General features: G+C 47.7%; 1 protein-coding gene across 7 annotated transcripts in view; it reads right to left on the bottom strand.

Annotated features, from left to right (window-relative positions):
• The window catches only part of LOC115860494 (AGBL carboxypeptidase 4), a 1,403,751-nt gene that overhangs the window by 222,961 nt on the left and 1,166,435 nt on the right, over nucleotides 1-14,355 (bottom strand). For 5 of the 7 annotated variants that reach the window (XM_060305751.2, XM_060305769.2, XM_030870078.3 and 2 more), the window contains 2 exons: nucleotides 9,163-9,311; nucleotides 3,043-3,256 (listed from right to left, as the gene is read on the bottom strand). The exons of the other annotated variants lie outside the window; for them this stretch is intronic. In XM_060305751.2, coding sequence (XP_060161734.1) covers nucleotides 3,043-3,256; nucleotides 9,163-9,311 — 363 coding nt within the window. The remainder of the gene's footprint in view (nucleotides 1-3,042; nucleotides 3,257-9,162; nucleotides 9,312-14,355) is intronic. 7 annotated transcript variants of the gene reach the window in all.

Here is a 14,355-nt window from a genome sequence, read left to right as displayed (position 1 = left end):
ATGTTCTGGAAGAGTAGAGAAGGTTTAAAAAGGGCTTAGAAAATGGAGGAGTGGATCAGTGAGGGAAACTTGGAGGGCCTGGCCTATGGGCCTGAAGACAGTGAGCCTGTAATAGCCCCCAGCCACACAGCTGAGGTATTTTCTTCTAGAATGTTCCTTAGTATTGGGGACCAGATTAGCTGCAAATGACATCATCTGAATGGGGTCCAAAGAACATACAAATGTCTACAGGTCCACTGGGCAGCCAGGACAAGGACTGTGAATCCTGCCTTTACACATGGACACACCAAGCATCTACCTGGTACTGGCACTGCGCTGGGCCTGGGGAAACAAAAATAAACATAAGAGAACCAGGGTGAGCTCAAAGTTAAAGCAAAGCAGAGTTGGGGCTCAACCCCAGGCTTTCGATACCTGGTTCCAATTTCTACTCCCCATCACCCTGCACTGGGAGCAGACAGGAGGGGGCCTGGAAGCTGCAAAGCACTGAACAATCGTGAGCTTCAATGATGTGACCATCACGAGGTCATGTCGGCTCCATGGGGGCAGCTCACTTGTCAACAAAGAACGGAAACTTCTTCTCACACCTCAAACATAACTATTCCAAGCTACAATCCAAGCAGCCCTCTTAACTGTCGTAAGAGGTGAGTGTTCAGCTGAAGACACCGCGACATGGAAGGAGAGTAGTTCGCAAGAAACAGTGTGAAGAGTCAGTCAGGGGGTCAGCTTGCAGGTCTCAGTGTGGCACTTGTTCAGCCCTCGGCGACTGAGCTCCCACTGTGTGCCAGGACCTGTGCGAGAGCCAAGGAAGACGTGGAGGTGAGTCCGACACAGTCAGACCCGTGCCTGAGGCAGACGCACAGCAGATGATTTTATGCCACGGCGTGACAACGGGAGGGCAGCCGGTCACTGGAAGGCACCTGGGACCTGCTGAGTCACAGCCCAACAAGTGTAACAGAATCAGAGGTCAGCCACCTCTCAGGTAGGCAGGGCTGTGTCCCCAGGAAGGACGCTTTCTCAGGGCGACCTCCCAAACTAGGCTCCACCTTTTCAGACAGTGGGCAGACTAAAGGTTACCTCCGCTCGTCTAAAAATAAGCGTCTGCCTAAATCAGGTCATCATGAATCGGCCAGCAACGGGGGCAGCTGTGCTACGGAACAAGCCCCAGACCAGAGTCAGTGGGGGTGGGCTTAAATCCAGGCTCTGAAACCCTGTAGCTGGACTTCTGGCTGGTCACCTAATCCCTCTGTGTCCTTACACCTCGACCTCCAAAATACACCCTAAATCTGGCCATTTTTCTCTGTTTCCACTGCTGTAACCGTAGTCCATGGCACCGTCATGCCTCCCCGAGACCACTGCATCAGCCTCCTAACTGACCTCCCGTTCGGTCACTCCCACTGAAGACCTCCATTACCTTTCTCCTGCAGGTGGGGTAAATCCAAGCCGATTACCGTGGCCTTCACGGCCCTAAAAGACCGTCTCTCGCCCATCGGCCTGATCTCAGTGTCCCCTGACTCATGACTCTGCAGCGCCCCGGGGCTGCTTCACCCCTTGAGCATGCAGGCCTTTGAACCCGCTCTTTATCCCGCCTGCTTCACCACCCCTCAGACCTGCACAGGGCTGACCCCTACATCCAGCTCCCAGCTTGAATGCACGGCCTCAGGCAGGTCTTCTCCACCCACCCCAGCCAACACAGCTACTGTATCGCTCGATGAGCCTTCACGGCCTTTCATCAGTACCTGAAATGATCTGATTTGTTCATGGACATACTTGCTGTCTGCCCCAGAACTTGGCACATGGCCTGTTCAAAAGGTACATGCGGACTGAGTCTTACTTTCTTCATCAAAACATGGCAGTTGGACACTTAAGAGACTAGTGGTTAGGAGCACAGCTTCTGAAGGCAGCCCTCCTGGCTCGGGCTCCTGGCTCTACCCCTAAAGCTGTGCGATCTGGGCAAGTTACTTCACATCTCTGTGTCCAGTTTCTGCAACTAAAACAGGGATAATACTGGCAGCCAACAGAAGGAGTGTTATGTGTTATGAAGATTAAATGAGTTAATATATGTAAAAGAATTTTTAACACAGAATCATAGAAAAAACAGAACCTGAAACGTAGTGATCGCTCAGAATAATTAGCAATTACTATATTCTCTCTGCTCCCATGTACTTTCCTGCCTGTCTCCATAATTTGTATTATCTGTACCGTAACTAGCTGTTCTCGTGTTCATCTTCCCCATGTGACTGTAAGCACCTTGCAGATGGAGACTGTGTCTTATCCCCCCTGTGTCCTCCATACCCGGTAGAGAGCCTGGCAAAGAATAAGGGCTTCGTGAATGGATGGAGAGTGGGTGGGAGAGACAGAGGAAAGAAAGAAGGAAGAGGGAAGAGAGGGGAGGAAGGAAGAAAGGAAGGCAGGAGGGAAGGAAAATCAGAGTCCAGGCCAGTGCCCTATCTTTACAAACGACTCCCTGTCTCTCTGCCTTCCCTCCAACCCCTCTCAAACCCCAGAAAAGACGCTGAATCCAGTGACCCTCAGCTGGTCTTCACCTCACTAAGTGCTCCAGGCACGATGCTAGGACCCCCCAGAACTGCTCCCCTAGCCTCCACCTTCAGGCTGTCTACACAGCAGCACTCCTTTCCCAACCCAGCACCTTTGTTCCAGATGCTTCTGCCTCCCGAGTACCTCTCTTTACACATCTGCGTCTCCATGTCTGATGGATCCTTCAAGGCCCAATCCAGTGACCCCCTTCCCAGGAACCCTTCCCTGATTTTCTGGCTAGGGGTTTCCTCCCCTCCTGAGAACCCCCCTCTGTCCCTCTCGCATGCTAGCTCCTTGAACTGTGCTTGTGTCCACAGCTCATTTGCCCTGTTAAATGTGAGCTCTTCTGGGACCGGGTCCACATCTGCTCCTGCGTCCCCATGCCCAGCCCGGGGCCTGGCATGGAGAAGCTTCAGTAGGTGTCTGTTGAACTGAAATGTGCCCGACACATTCCTGACAGAATAAAGGGCGGTGCCTCGGCCACTGCGTTTCCAGTGCGGGACCCACCTCTGACGATGCTTAGTTTGTGAGGCGAGAGGGGTGGCTTAGGGACTGCATCTTTCTTTTTTTTTGTGGCAACTCCTGTGACGCTTCTGTTCTTCAGAACATCTGTTCCCCAAATCATGACTGCCAAGTTCTTTGTGTACTTGGAATCTCCTTGGGTTACTTGTAGCTGGTGCCATTTCTCCTCATCAACCCAAATCCCGCTTCCCAGATGGACCTGAAAGGGATAAGAACACAAGCAAGCACCTGTTTAGTCGGACAGGATGGGAGCTGGAAATTTTTCTTGTCCTTTAAAAGACACTGCTGCACGACTGCAAGGGATTTGTTCCATAAACACTAATTAACTTTCTTTAAGGGAAATAATCATTTACTGAATACCTGTAACGTGCCAGGCCTTCTCTACGGCTTTATATCCACTATCTCAAAATCTTCACAGCAACCCTGGAAGGAAGGCGTTGGGACACTATTTTCATTTCAGGTGGAAAAACCAGGTTGAGAAAGGTACAGCTGAGAGTCACTCAACTCTGAACTTGCAGAGTGGATTTATTTCATCTGGGTGGGGCCTCGTTGTCAGGATGGTTTAAAGCTTCCTAGGTAATTCCTAGGTGTGACAACCACAGCAGGTGGAGTGAGGAGGGAAACCGTCCAGGCTCTGCCACTAACGGAGTGTGTCTGTGCAAGTCCTTTCTGTCTCTGGCTTCAGTTTCCCATGAACTGAACTGAGAGAGTTGGATTTCAGCTAAACTCCTTCTGGCTGAGAGCACCTATGATTTTAACAAATTAAGCACAACCACTGTGTCTCTGGTCTGATCTGACGGCACACAGAACAAAACACAATCTTATGCTCTTTGTAAGGGAAGCACTCAGAAAGTTTCAGTGCAGAGTCATTAAATGCAAAAGTCCCAGAATGATCTGGCGATGAGGTTTGAGATTTTTTCCCCCCCCTTTCTGGCTCTTTTAACAACTTGAAGACCATTTGCTAACATTAATCATTAAAAAAATGAAATTTTGACTTTGACACTGCTATTTATGTTGTGTTTCTGCTGAGTCTATGGAGGGTGGAAATGGCCTCTGTGGGGATGGAGGAGAGGAAGCCACTGATGAGGTAAACTTTCTGAGGGGAATGGAAAGTCCCTGCCAAGGTCCCTGTCTTCAGAAAGACTGTAGGTCATCGACCTCGTATGGTCGGGAGGCATCTCAGGACAGTCTAGTCTGAGAGACGGCACGCACACCCAGACTGATGGCAGACCAGCAGGACCCATGTTTGGAGATCTTTCTACCGAAGGTTGGCCTGGAAAGCAAGGTGGGCACGCACAGACGGGCAGACAGGTCAGCCAGCGACACTAACACAGCCCACCCACCAATGTCGGCAAGTAACCAATCTACCTGCCTTATCTAACTTCACTTCCTTTAGCTCAAAAGATCATTCAGACCTCTGCAGGCACGATATCAGATAATCAGATCCACCTGGCCTTCCTGTGCTGCAAACTCTGGTGCTATAAATCTGTTCATACGACTCAGGAAGATAAGTAACCCTGGAGTGAGATGTGCTGCCTGGGGCTGGCTGGGCAACACAGACCCAAGGTCAAGTCTGGCCTTTTCTCTGCAGTCTGAACTGCAGGTGGGCAGTCTGTGTGCCAGATCAGGCCTACTGGGGACAAGTTCCCTGCTGCTCCCTGCTGGACCCCAAGTCACCTCCCTGGAGGACTCTCTGGGGCTACCCACGCAAGCTTCCTGAGATAGGGGAAAACAAGGGGTGTGAGTTACGTTAAATGCAGAATCAGAAAGCCTTGGAGATGGAGGACAACTTCAGTTTTCCAAAGATCTCTGCTCCTTTCTAACCTGAGCCTTGCTTTCCTACAACCGTTTAATTTACTGTTCTTAAAAGAGAAATGGCAGTTATCTTAGCCAATGTTCTACAAGAGACAGGGGACACTAATATTTTTTGCGTACCTATAGTGAACTAGGTATTGTACTCTCAGTTTAGTTAATCCTCGTAATGACCTTAAGAGATGGAAATAGGTAGAAATAATTATTCCTACATTACAGACAGGAACAGAGATTCAGAAGGACTCATTAGTTTTCCTAAGACATACTATCAGTGCATTCTGGAATCAAATCCTATGACCCTGCAGCCCACGCTCTCCCGGCCTTCCTGCTGCCACCAGTGTCACGGTGGTGCTAATGGGGGTGGAAACAAAGCAGACCAGTATTCAGATGGCTTTCCTCTTGAGCCTTCCTCTGTACCTGCCCGGCCACTGCCCTGGCCAGCACCCACTGCAGTTCACACTGCAGTCAGGGAACCTGGAGAAAAGCCACGGGCTGGCCTTCCTGCCTCCAGTCCCTGCCCGCTCCAACCCACGCTGTAAACACTGCCAGATTCATTCCCTAAAACATAGCTTTCCTTCTCTGACTAGATGACTTCCGCAGCCTTTCAACTCTGTGTTTTTATGTTAACCCTCTGGAATCCTGAATGGCTCCCTGTTTCCTGTCACCTCAAATCCAACCTCCTCAGGCGGCATTAAAGGTCCTCTAGAATCCTGTTTCCATTCAACCTGCTAATCGTACTATGTCCATCACTCAATGATGTCCCCAAACTCACTCATTTCCTCCTACTTCCAGTGTGTGGTAGGTAACAGAAAGAGGATGGGCTCTGGAGTCTCCAGCCCTGTGTGAATCCTGGCCCTTCCACCTACTACCTGGGTGTCTTGGGCTAGTCACTTTACCTCTCTGAACCTTACTTTTCTCAGCTGTACCAGAGGCAGATCACCACCTAATTCACAGAGCTGTTTTGAGGATTCAGTGAGATAACATGAGTCAAACGTCAGAAGGACAGCACACAACCAGAAACTGTTACTTCCTTCGCCTTCTTTCCCCCATCCACGTCTCTGCTCATGCCTCTCCCCCACCCAGGGATGAGTGCCTTCCCTTACGCCTTCTTAAGCCTGCTAATCTTTCAAGCCCCGGTCCCCAATGCAGGAAAACCTCCTTCACTTCTCCAGGGCTAAGCTCTATCCCTTAATTTCTAGCCTACTGAGAGGCTTCACTACCTGATTCAGCCCCGCATCTCTGTGGGGAGAGGCCAAGGCTTTGCCTCCTTTGCCTCCTACAAAGTGATCAGGGCTAGTCTGAACACAAGGCAGCAAGAAACTGATGCGCGTATTTAATGTCTTAGTGTCACTGGCTTTCAGTTCTGATGAGCTGCTGTTCCTTGGAGGAGAAAATATTTTCTGACATGCATTCGAATACAAGGCCAATTTTACAGCACAGAAAGAAGTGGCCCTGGGTGAGACCAATCACAGGTATAGCCTGGGGCATTTGGGACAAGGGCTCCTGAGGTCAACAAAGCTCCGGGTCATGCCCCATTTTCAGGGGTGCAGAACAGACTGGAAAGAGCACTGACCTGGAAGCCAGGTGATCTGGCTTCTAGTTCCTGCCTGCCTGCCTCTGATCTGTTGTATAACTATAGACGAGCCCCTTCTCTGGATGTATTTCCCCATCTATCCCATGTATAAATTAGACTATTTAAACTTTAATGGTCTTTGCAGCTTTGTGATTCAACGAGTTTTTGAAATAAAATATCTTAAGACAAAGAAAAGCAATGCACTTTAGCAAAATCAGAAAGTAGCTTCCATGGCAAGCCCTATTCACATAAAGCCCCATTTGACCAAAATGTTAGCCTTATGCTTTCAAGGGAGGTTATTTAAAAGTATGGCAACTGGTGGGATGGGACTTGATCAAAAAACTGTCTTTGTGAAATGTTATTTAGGACAAAACCAGTTTCCTGCTAGGAAATGGATCCCATCCCCATGCTCTAGGCAGCACAGAGATTAAGGCAGAAAGAAGGAAGGGTCAGAAATGACTGCAGAGCCAAGAAGAACGACGGCTGCTTCTGGGATGTGGGGACTGCTGTTCTAGGAAGCTGCCATCCATTTCCAGCAAGACTGCTTCCTTCCTCTCCCTTAATAAATTGCTCTGATTGCAAATTAGCTGCAAACAGAAGGCAGGTTAGTTTGATAGCAAAGTGCTGGCAATAATCGATGAAAAAGCAAAGTTGGCACTTTAAAGATTTGTTGTGCAACTCGAGAGTGAAAAAATTAAATGACCTTTGAGAGACCCATTTTCCTGGAGGAAAAATGATCCTTTGCAAAAGAGACCCTCATAATGCTCAGAAACTGTCCGTCGGTCTTCAAAACAAGAGAGAAAAAGATTTCTCTTCGAAGCTGCTTAAAGAAAACGTCTATAGTCATTCCACAACGTGATCATGACTAAAGGGAAGTCAACAAAGACAGAACAGTCTTTTCTTTATCTTCAGTTGGGAAAGGTTCACCAAACTTAGACACACAGTTTGAGTCACTGTTAATGACTATGGAGAGCATCCATCCGATCCCATCTGGCACAGACAGAGACGCTGAGGCCCAGAGAAGGGAAACCCCACTCAGAGTCACACAGGTCGGACAAAGATAGAGCTGAGCTTAAACTCAGGCTCCAGGCTGCCTACTTCCACTCTGTCATGCCGCCTCTAACCTGCAAAGCAGACTCTTTTTTTTTTTTTTTGCGGTACATGGGCCTCTCACTGTTGTGGCCTCTCCCATTGCGGAGCACAGGCTCCGGACGCGCAGGCTCAGCGGCCATGGCTCACGGGCCCAGCCGCTCCGCGGCATGTGGGATCTTCCCGGACCGGGGCACGAACCCGTGTCCCCTGCATCGGCAGGTGGACTTTCAACCACTGCGCCACCAGGGAAGCCCTACAAGGCAGATTCTTAAAGCTTGCTGGCTGCAGCAAGGCAAGGCAGAATGGGCCTATGGTTTGGCCCTCTGCGGGGAGGAAGTGCTCCACGGAGATGAGGGCAGCATCTCCAAGAGAGCCTGAAAGACTAACAAGTTTCATTTCCTTAGCTTTGGCTATTTGCTTTGGCTCAGTCTGGCCAGCTGCAGGGATGTATCTGGACAAACCCAAATAAAACAACCTTTTCTTTCTCATCAACCCACTGGGGAACAATACTGGGTAAACAGAGACCTTTTGAAGCATAAGGCAAGAAAAACAGACCGACACAGATGAGTCTCTGGGGAGGAGGAGAGGTGAGGTCTGTAATGTATGCCATGGTAGCAGAGAATATTACAGTAAAACTGCATCTGACCAGTGCCTAGACAAAGGGATCCAATATATTTCCTCCAAGACGAATTCATTTGGATGTTGGAAGAATATTAGAAGTCTTCTCCCTGCCCTGCTACTATATCATCATGTGACTTTAAGACTTCCAAAGGCTATTCCATTACTTTTCACCCCTGTACTAATATAACTACTAATATTGCTTAAGTTTTCTTTCATAACATTTTTTCAAGAGTCTTACAAAAAAATGTGAGGAGTTATATGTGGTCCTAGGACTGTGGGCTAACCACGCTGAATGTACAACTTGAAAGCAGCTTAGGGGTAAGGAGCATGTCCCATTCACCTCTGTATCCCTGGCATTTTATTTATTTATTTATTTATTAAAGATTTTTTTTTTTTGATGTGGACAATTTTCAAAGTCTTTACTGAATTTGTTACAATACTGCTTCTGTTTTATGTTTTGGTTCTTTGGCCACGAGCATGTGGGATCTTAGCTCCCCAACCAGGGATTGAACCCGCACCCACTGGAAGGTGAAGTCTTAACCACTGAACTGCCAGGGGAAGTCCCATGTATCCCTGCCATTTAGGGCGGGGCTTAGAACACATAGGTACTTGGTAAACGGTGAATGGATAAATATTGAGTCGTATCCATATCTGTAAATCAGATATTTCTAGATCACCTTATAAATTTTATGCATCTGGTTTCATTGCATTATCATTTTAAAATACATTCTCACTAATAAGCTATTTTTAAATGTCAGTTTAGTTTTACAGTTGCTTTGGCCCAATATTTACCAAAAAAAAAGAAAAAAAGGAAACGGAAGAGAGAAAGAAAAAGTCCTAGTAAAGATCCACTAGTTATAACACATGGATTCTGGAAGCAGTCACTCAGGGCTAGGCCAGGAGGCCAACTGGCCAGGCTGTGTCTCGGGAAGCTCCCACCATACTCTCCATCTTCACACTGACTAACCAACACTTGCAGGGAATGGATAGTGAGCTTGAAACACTACCTTGCCATTGTCTAGGATATACTTGTCCATGACAGGTGCAGGAGCGGGGTAATAGGACGACGTATTTGCTTCCTCACTGAAAGTGCTCCGTAACTCCGGCTCGGGCTCGAGACATTCTGACTTTACTTTTTCCAAGTCAATGGCGGGACCTAGGCAGTTAAGAAAAGAGATCTGTCTAGAACTCCAAGGAAAAGAAAAGGCAAATATTTTAACTAGGCATCTATCAGCACATAGCGGCACACAAAAAATATGTTGGCTTATTTTTGTCCATTGGACTACACTTAAACCCAAGCTTGAAAATAATATGAGGTATGAATGTCACGGGAAAAGGTGGAAAACTGGAAGACAAGAATGGACGAGAAGCTAATTAAGCATGAATGAGAAGCAGTCTTCTAGGGTGTCACTGTCTGAATGAAAACACAGGGGACTCGACTTCCTGCAGAGGAAAGAGGTCCTGTTAAGACTGGGGTGGAGACCGGGTGGCAAAGACTCCAGTATGCAAATTGTGTATTTGCCAAAACCCCCATCTCAGCAGCCTATGCGAAGTAGGCCACGGCAGAAGATAGGAAAGCGGTGGGGGGCGGGGAGAAATGCAAAGGCCTCCCCCTCCCACCAAGACCTAGTATCTAGGCAGGAGCATTTCAACCAAGAAATTAAAATACAATACAGATTAAGCCCCTGATTGCCTGAATCAGCAGCTACCCTGATTTTTATTTTAATGCAATGAACACAAATTATGCACGGTTTAAACTGTGAAAGGCAGCTAGATAAATGGTGGTGGTTTCTAAGGGGGATATTTTCTTCTCCATTAGCTTTTAAAAATGATGGACTATTTTTCAAATCGCCTATTGTGTCTTGATTACCAAAGGGCAGAGAAACAGGATGAAAATGAGTAAACAAGGCCAAATGACTAGATTAACTTTTGCAGGAGAGCAACTCCAAAGGCCAACGGAGAGTTTAGCATCCTGGAAATTCTCCCTATGCAAATACTTCAGGGTTTAACGGGTGCAGAAGTTCAGCTACTGCCAAAGCCGGTCCCCAGGGCTGTGCATATAACTTAAGTAACCAATGGCTTTCAGGGTCCAACCTTCCCTTATCCCTACCGTGTGGGCCACTTGGGACAGAGCTCTTTGTGTACTGAAGCCCTCACCAACAATCTGGCTGCAGTTCTATGTTCAACTGCCACGCCCTTGCTTTGGCTGGTGGTCGGGAAGGTATTGGTGATTCTGTTACAAAAATTCCTCATGACAGGGCTTCTCAGAACAAGAATATCATTCCTGAGTTGCTGGCCGCTGCCATCTGCAAGACAGATCTCTGCAGTCTCCAATATTTAAGTTTGAACACACAAAGCTGAACGCAGCATGGCTGGGGAGTAGCACAGCGCTGACAAAAAAGGAGGGCTCATCTTGGGAGACCATCTCCCCATTCTGCGTGACCTACTCAAGAGCTGGGCCTAGGGCTTATTCTTCTTTGTCCCCAGCACCTGGAATGAGGAGGTGCTCTCTGAATGTTTGTTAAATGAATAAAAGAATGACAAGAACGAATGAATAATTCTAAAGTTTCAGAAGCAGATGCCAAACTTTATCTTCTCTCTGTGTGAGATCTCAGTTGCATTTCTGAGATATAAGCAAACTCAAGTGGAGCATTTGATCTTTTCTTAGATCAGGGAAGAAGTAATTACTTCAGTTTCCCCAAAAGGGCCTGGCCAAGTTGGCATCTGAGGTCTCTTCCTGCTGACATTCAGCAACACAGAAAAAGGAATGGGCTGAGAGGGGGTGGTCCATGCAGCCACTGGAGCACAGGTAATCTTTGGCAAGATAGCCTCCCTCCTCTGGAGCCTCCTTTTCCTTCTATGAGAGGAAGGTGTTGGAGAAGAGATCGAATCCATCTCAGCTCTGACTCTGCCTAGTTCTCTCCCATCCATCTCCACAACAGCTGCTAAAGAGATCTACTCACGACTAGGTCCTTCCTGGCTTAGGCTCTCATTCTCCTCAAAATTAAGTTGCACACCATAGATAGCCTCCTGAAGGCCCAGAATAACCAGCCTCCTCTCTACGTCTGACACTCGATTCCTGCTCTCCCCTGACACTGCTCACGCCCCCCAGATGCTGTGTTGTCCCAAGCCTCTGAGCCTTTGGATGTGCTATTGTTTTGGCCTTGAACGCCCCCTCATCTGCCTGCCAAGCCCCTGGTCAGACTCCAGAACAGAGCTTAGGTGTCTCTTTCGTGAGGCCTTGCTCTGATCACTACCAAGTAGGGGGTCTCTAAATTGTAAATACTTCCAGCAAGTTGTACTTGCAATCATCGTCCAATCTGCTGTCCACATCAAACTGTGAAGCTCTTCAAGGGCAAAGTTTCACTCTCTTTGCAATCCTGGCACCTAAGGCTAGGCCTGGCACGTTGCAAGCGCTCAGTGAATTCTTCATAACATGAGAGGGGAGAGAAAGTTGTGGGCAAGAAAGAGGCTTCAGTGGGCTGGAGCAGAGATCCTGAAATAAAGCCCTGCTGCTGAGTGGAGGCGCTTGGGGGCGGTGGTCGGGGTGGGTGGGAGGGAAGCTGTTACCAAATATCTGAAACCTGTTTGCAGCCGTGAAGTAGAAGCGAGGGCTGTGAAACAGAAATTGGAAACATCTAGCCAAGGGGACGGACAGTTCAGATGGCTACAGGGGGACACGTGAGGGACATCAGAAAGAGCAAGGGCTGAGCGCAAAAGGTCACCTCTCTGGCTCCACCCTCCGCTGGCCCCCTCTTCCAAGACTCCGTTCTGAAGTGGCCTAACCAGGTCCTTCGGACGCTCCCCTCACCCGATGATAGTCAGATGCACTCATTTGTTTCTATGCCTGCCCCTCACTAGACCACCATGAGGCCTGAGGGCAGGCAGAGACTGCGTCCTTTTACCTCAGAGACCAGGGCTCCACACAAGGCCTGGTTCCAATTCAATCCTCGACAGGCAATCTTACACATCAGTAATTACTTAACCCTTCTGACTCTGTTGCCTCACCTGAAAGGAGGGATGACAACAGCGACTTGGCCAGACTGAAGATTAAACGAGTTACACAGGAAATGATTAATCCAGACTCTGGCACGAAGCAGGTGCTCAGTAAACAGTGGCTCTCCCCCACTGCCCCTCCCCCACACGAGGGTCATATTGGGTGCTCAGTTAGTCACTGCTAGTCCCTGGGAGCCAGGGCACTGCTGGTCTTCTTTTGCCCCAAGTGCCTAGCACAGGCCCAGCCCAGAGCAGGTGCCTGCACTCCACAGCACACCCACGCTATGCTCCCCTGTGCTGGTCTCCTCAGGGACCAACGGAGTTTTGTCAAATACTGAGGCTATCGTACTGGGATCTTCTGGCTCTCAAGGAACATTATTTCCTAACGTACCCGATCAGCACTGTTTAAAATACCTGGTGGCTGCCAGGGATTTTTTTTTTTTTTTAACATCTTTATTGGAGTATAATTGCTTTACAATGGTGTGTTAGTTTCTGCTGTATAACAAAGTGAATCAGCTATACGTATACATATACCCCCATATCCCCTCCCGCTCGCGTCTCCCTCCCCCCCTCCCTATCCCACCCCTCTGCACCGCTCTCCTCAACTGCCTCCTCTGGCATTGTATACAGAAGGTACCTGGTGCCTCAGCAAGGAGGAGAGACCAACCAAAGGCTCATCTTGGAAGGGGTGTGTCAGGAGACCTGGGGGTGGATCCAAGTTGCATGACCTGAGACACGCCACCTCACTGAGCCTCTCTGAGCCTCAGCTTTCCTACCTGTAAAATGGGGACTTGCCAATAGCCACCTGATAATGCCTCTGGAGAGACTGGCACTGAGGCAGGCATAGAACAGAGGCTCCGACACAGGCTCAGAAAATGGCAGATGAATGAAGGAATGAATCAATCAGGAAAGCAGGGTGTTCAGTATTACAGAATCAGAGAGAAAAGGAACAAAAAGCATGTGGTTTCTTTGGGGAGAGGAGGGAGGGCCTCTAGTGCTTTTAATTTAAAAAGGAGAAAAAACACTTCATTGCAAATTTTAGTAGGCTCCACTATGATGTTGGCAATTTACATCTCATTACAACAAACGCTTCAGATTGCTGTTTTGCTTTTAAAAATTTCTGAGGCATTGTTCTCCTTGAAACATACGTGACCAAATTAGCCACAATAATAAGCACTTGCGCTAAGAGACGGCATTGCACGATCTGGTGCAGATATTTTAAGTAACAAAGGAACTTTTTTCACTTGTGGGAAGAGTAGGAATCAAAAAAAAAAAAAAAAAAGCCTTTTGATCCACTTCAGGTTTATTTTGGAGAAAATATACCTTCCATGGAGAGAAACCTCTCAGCTGGGTAAAGAAAGCTTTTGAAGGAGTATAAAAGATAGTGCTTGTCTTTTCATTCAGTCATTCATGAGCCCATTCATCACACAATCCCTGACTGCAGACCAAGATGGAGCCCTGGAAGAGGCACTGGGGACCCAGAGACAAATACAGCACGTCCCAATTCTGGACAAGTTGAGAATGTAACACGTAAAACTCTTATTACACAGCATACAAATAGCTGTGAGTTGATGGACAAATACTGGGTTTAGTGCTAGAAAACCTGGTGTGAATCCTGGTTCTATGATTTCCTCTACTTCTTTAAGCCCCAGAGGCCTCTCCCATGAAATGGGAGTCGTGGCACACAGTAAGGGGCTTGGTAAACGTTTACTGGCACAACAAATAAATAAAATTACACCATTCTCTGTTCTTGTCTACCTTCAACTGGACTAACGCTATTCTTCCTGAAAACCTGTCCAAAAAGTTAATGCTTATGTTACTTCCAGGAGGCTTAAAAATCGCCTATATCTTCAAAATATATGTTTGGACACTAAGTACCATTTCTGATTTCGGCTGAAACAAAAGAGGCTAATAATATTAGATTTTTTCTGAAAAAGTATTAAAGCCTTCCATTCATTTCTGCAAGTAAATAGGAAGTTTCTCTGCTATAGGTATAGTTCTAGTTTCTTCTTAAATGCAAAATGAATCAAGTCAAAATACTTAAAGCATACCCCTACCGTAGCACAGAGGCACACTGGGTTTGGCAAAAAAAAGATGATTACACTTGTTGAAAAGGACCTGAGCATGGGAACAGCTAGTAGCAAAGAAGGAGGTAGTACACAAAGGCCTTGGAAAGAGACAGCGGCAGGTGGATCCCCCTCTGT

This window comes from Globicephala melas, chromosome 1 (genome assembly GCF_963455315.2).
Source record: "Globicephala melas chromosome 1, mGloMel1.2, whole genome shotgun sequence".
NCBI classification, from domain to species: Eukaryota; Metazoa; Chordata; class Mammalia; order Artiodactyla; family Delphinidae; genus Globicephala; species Globicephala melas.
This window is presented reverse-complemented; position numbering and strand designations above follow the sequence as displayed.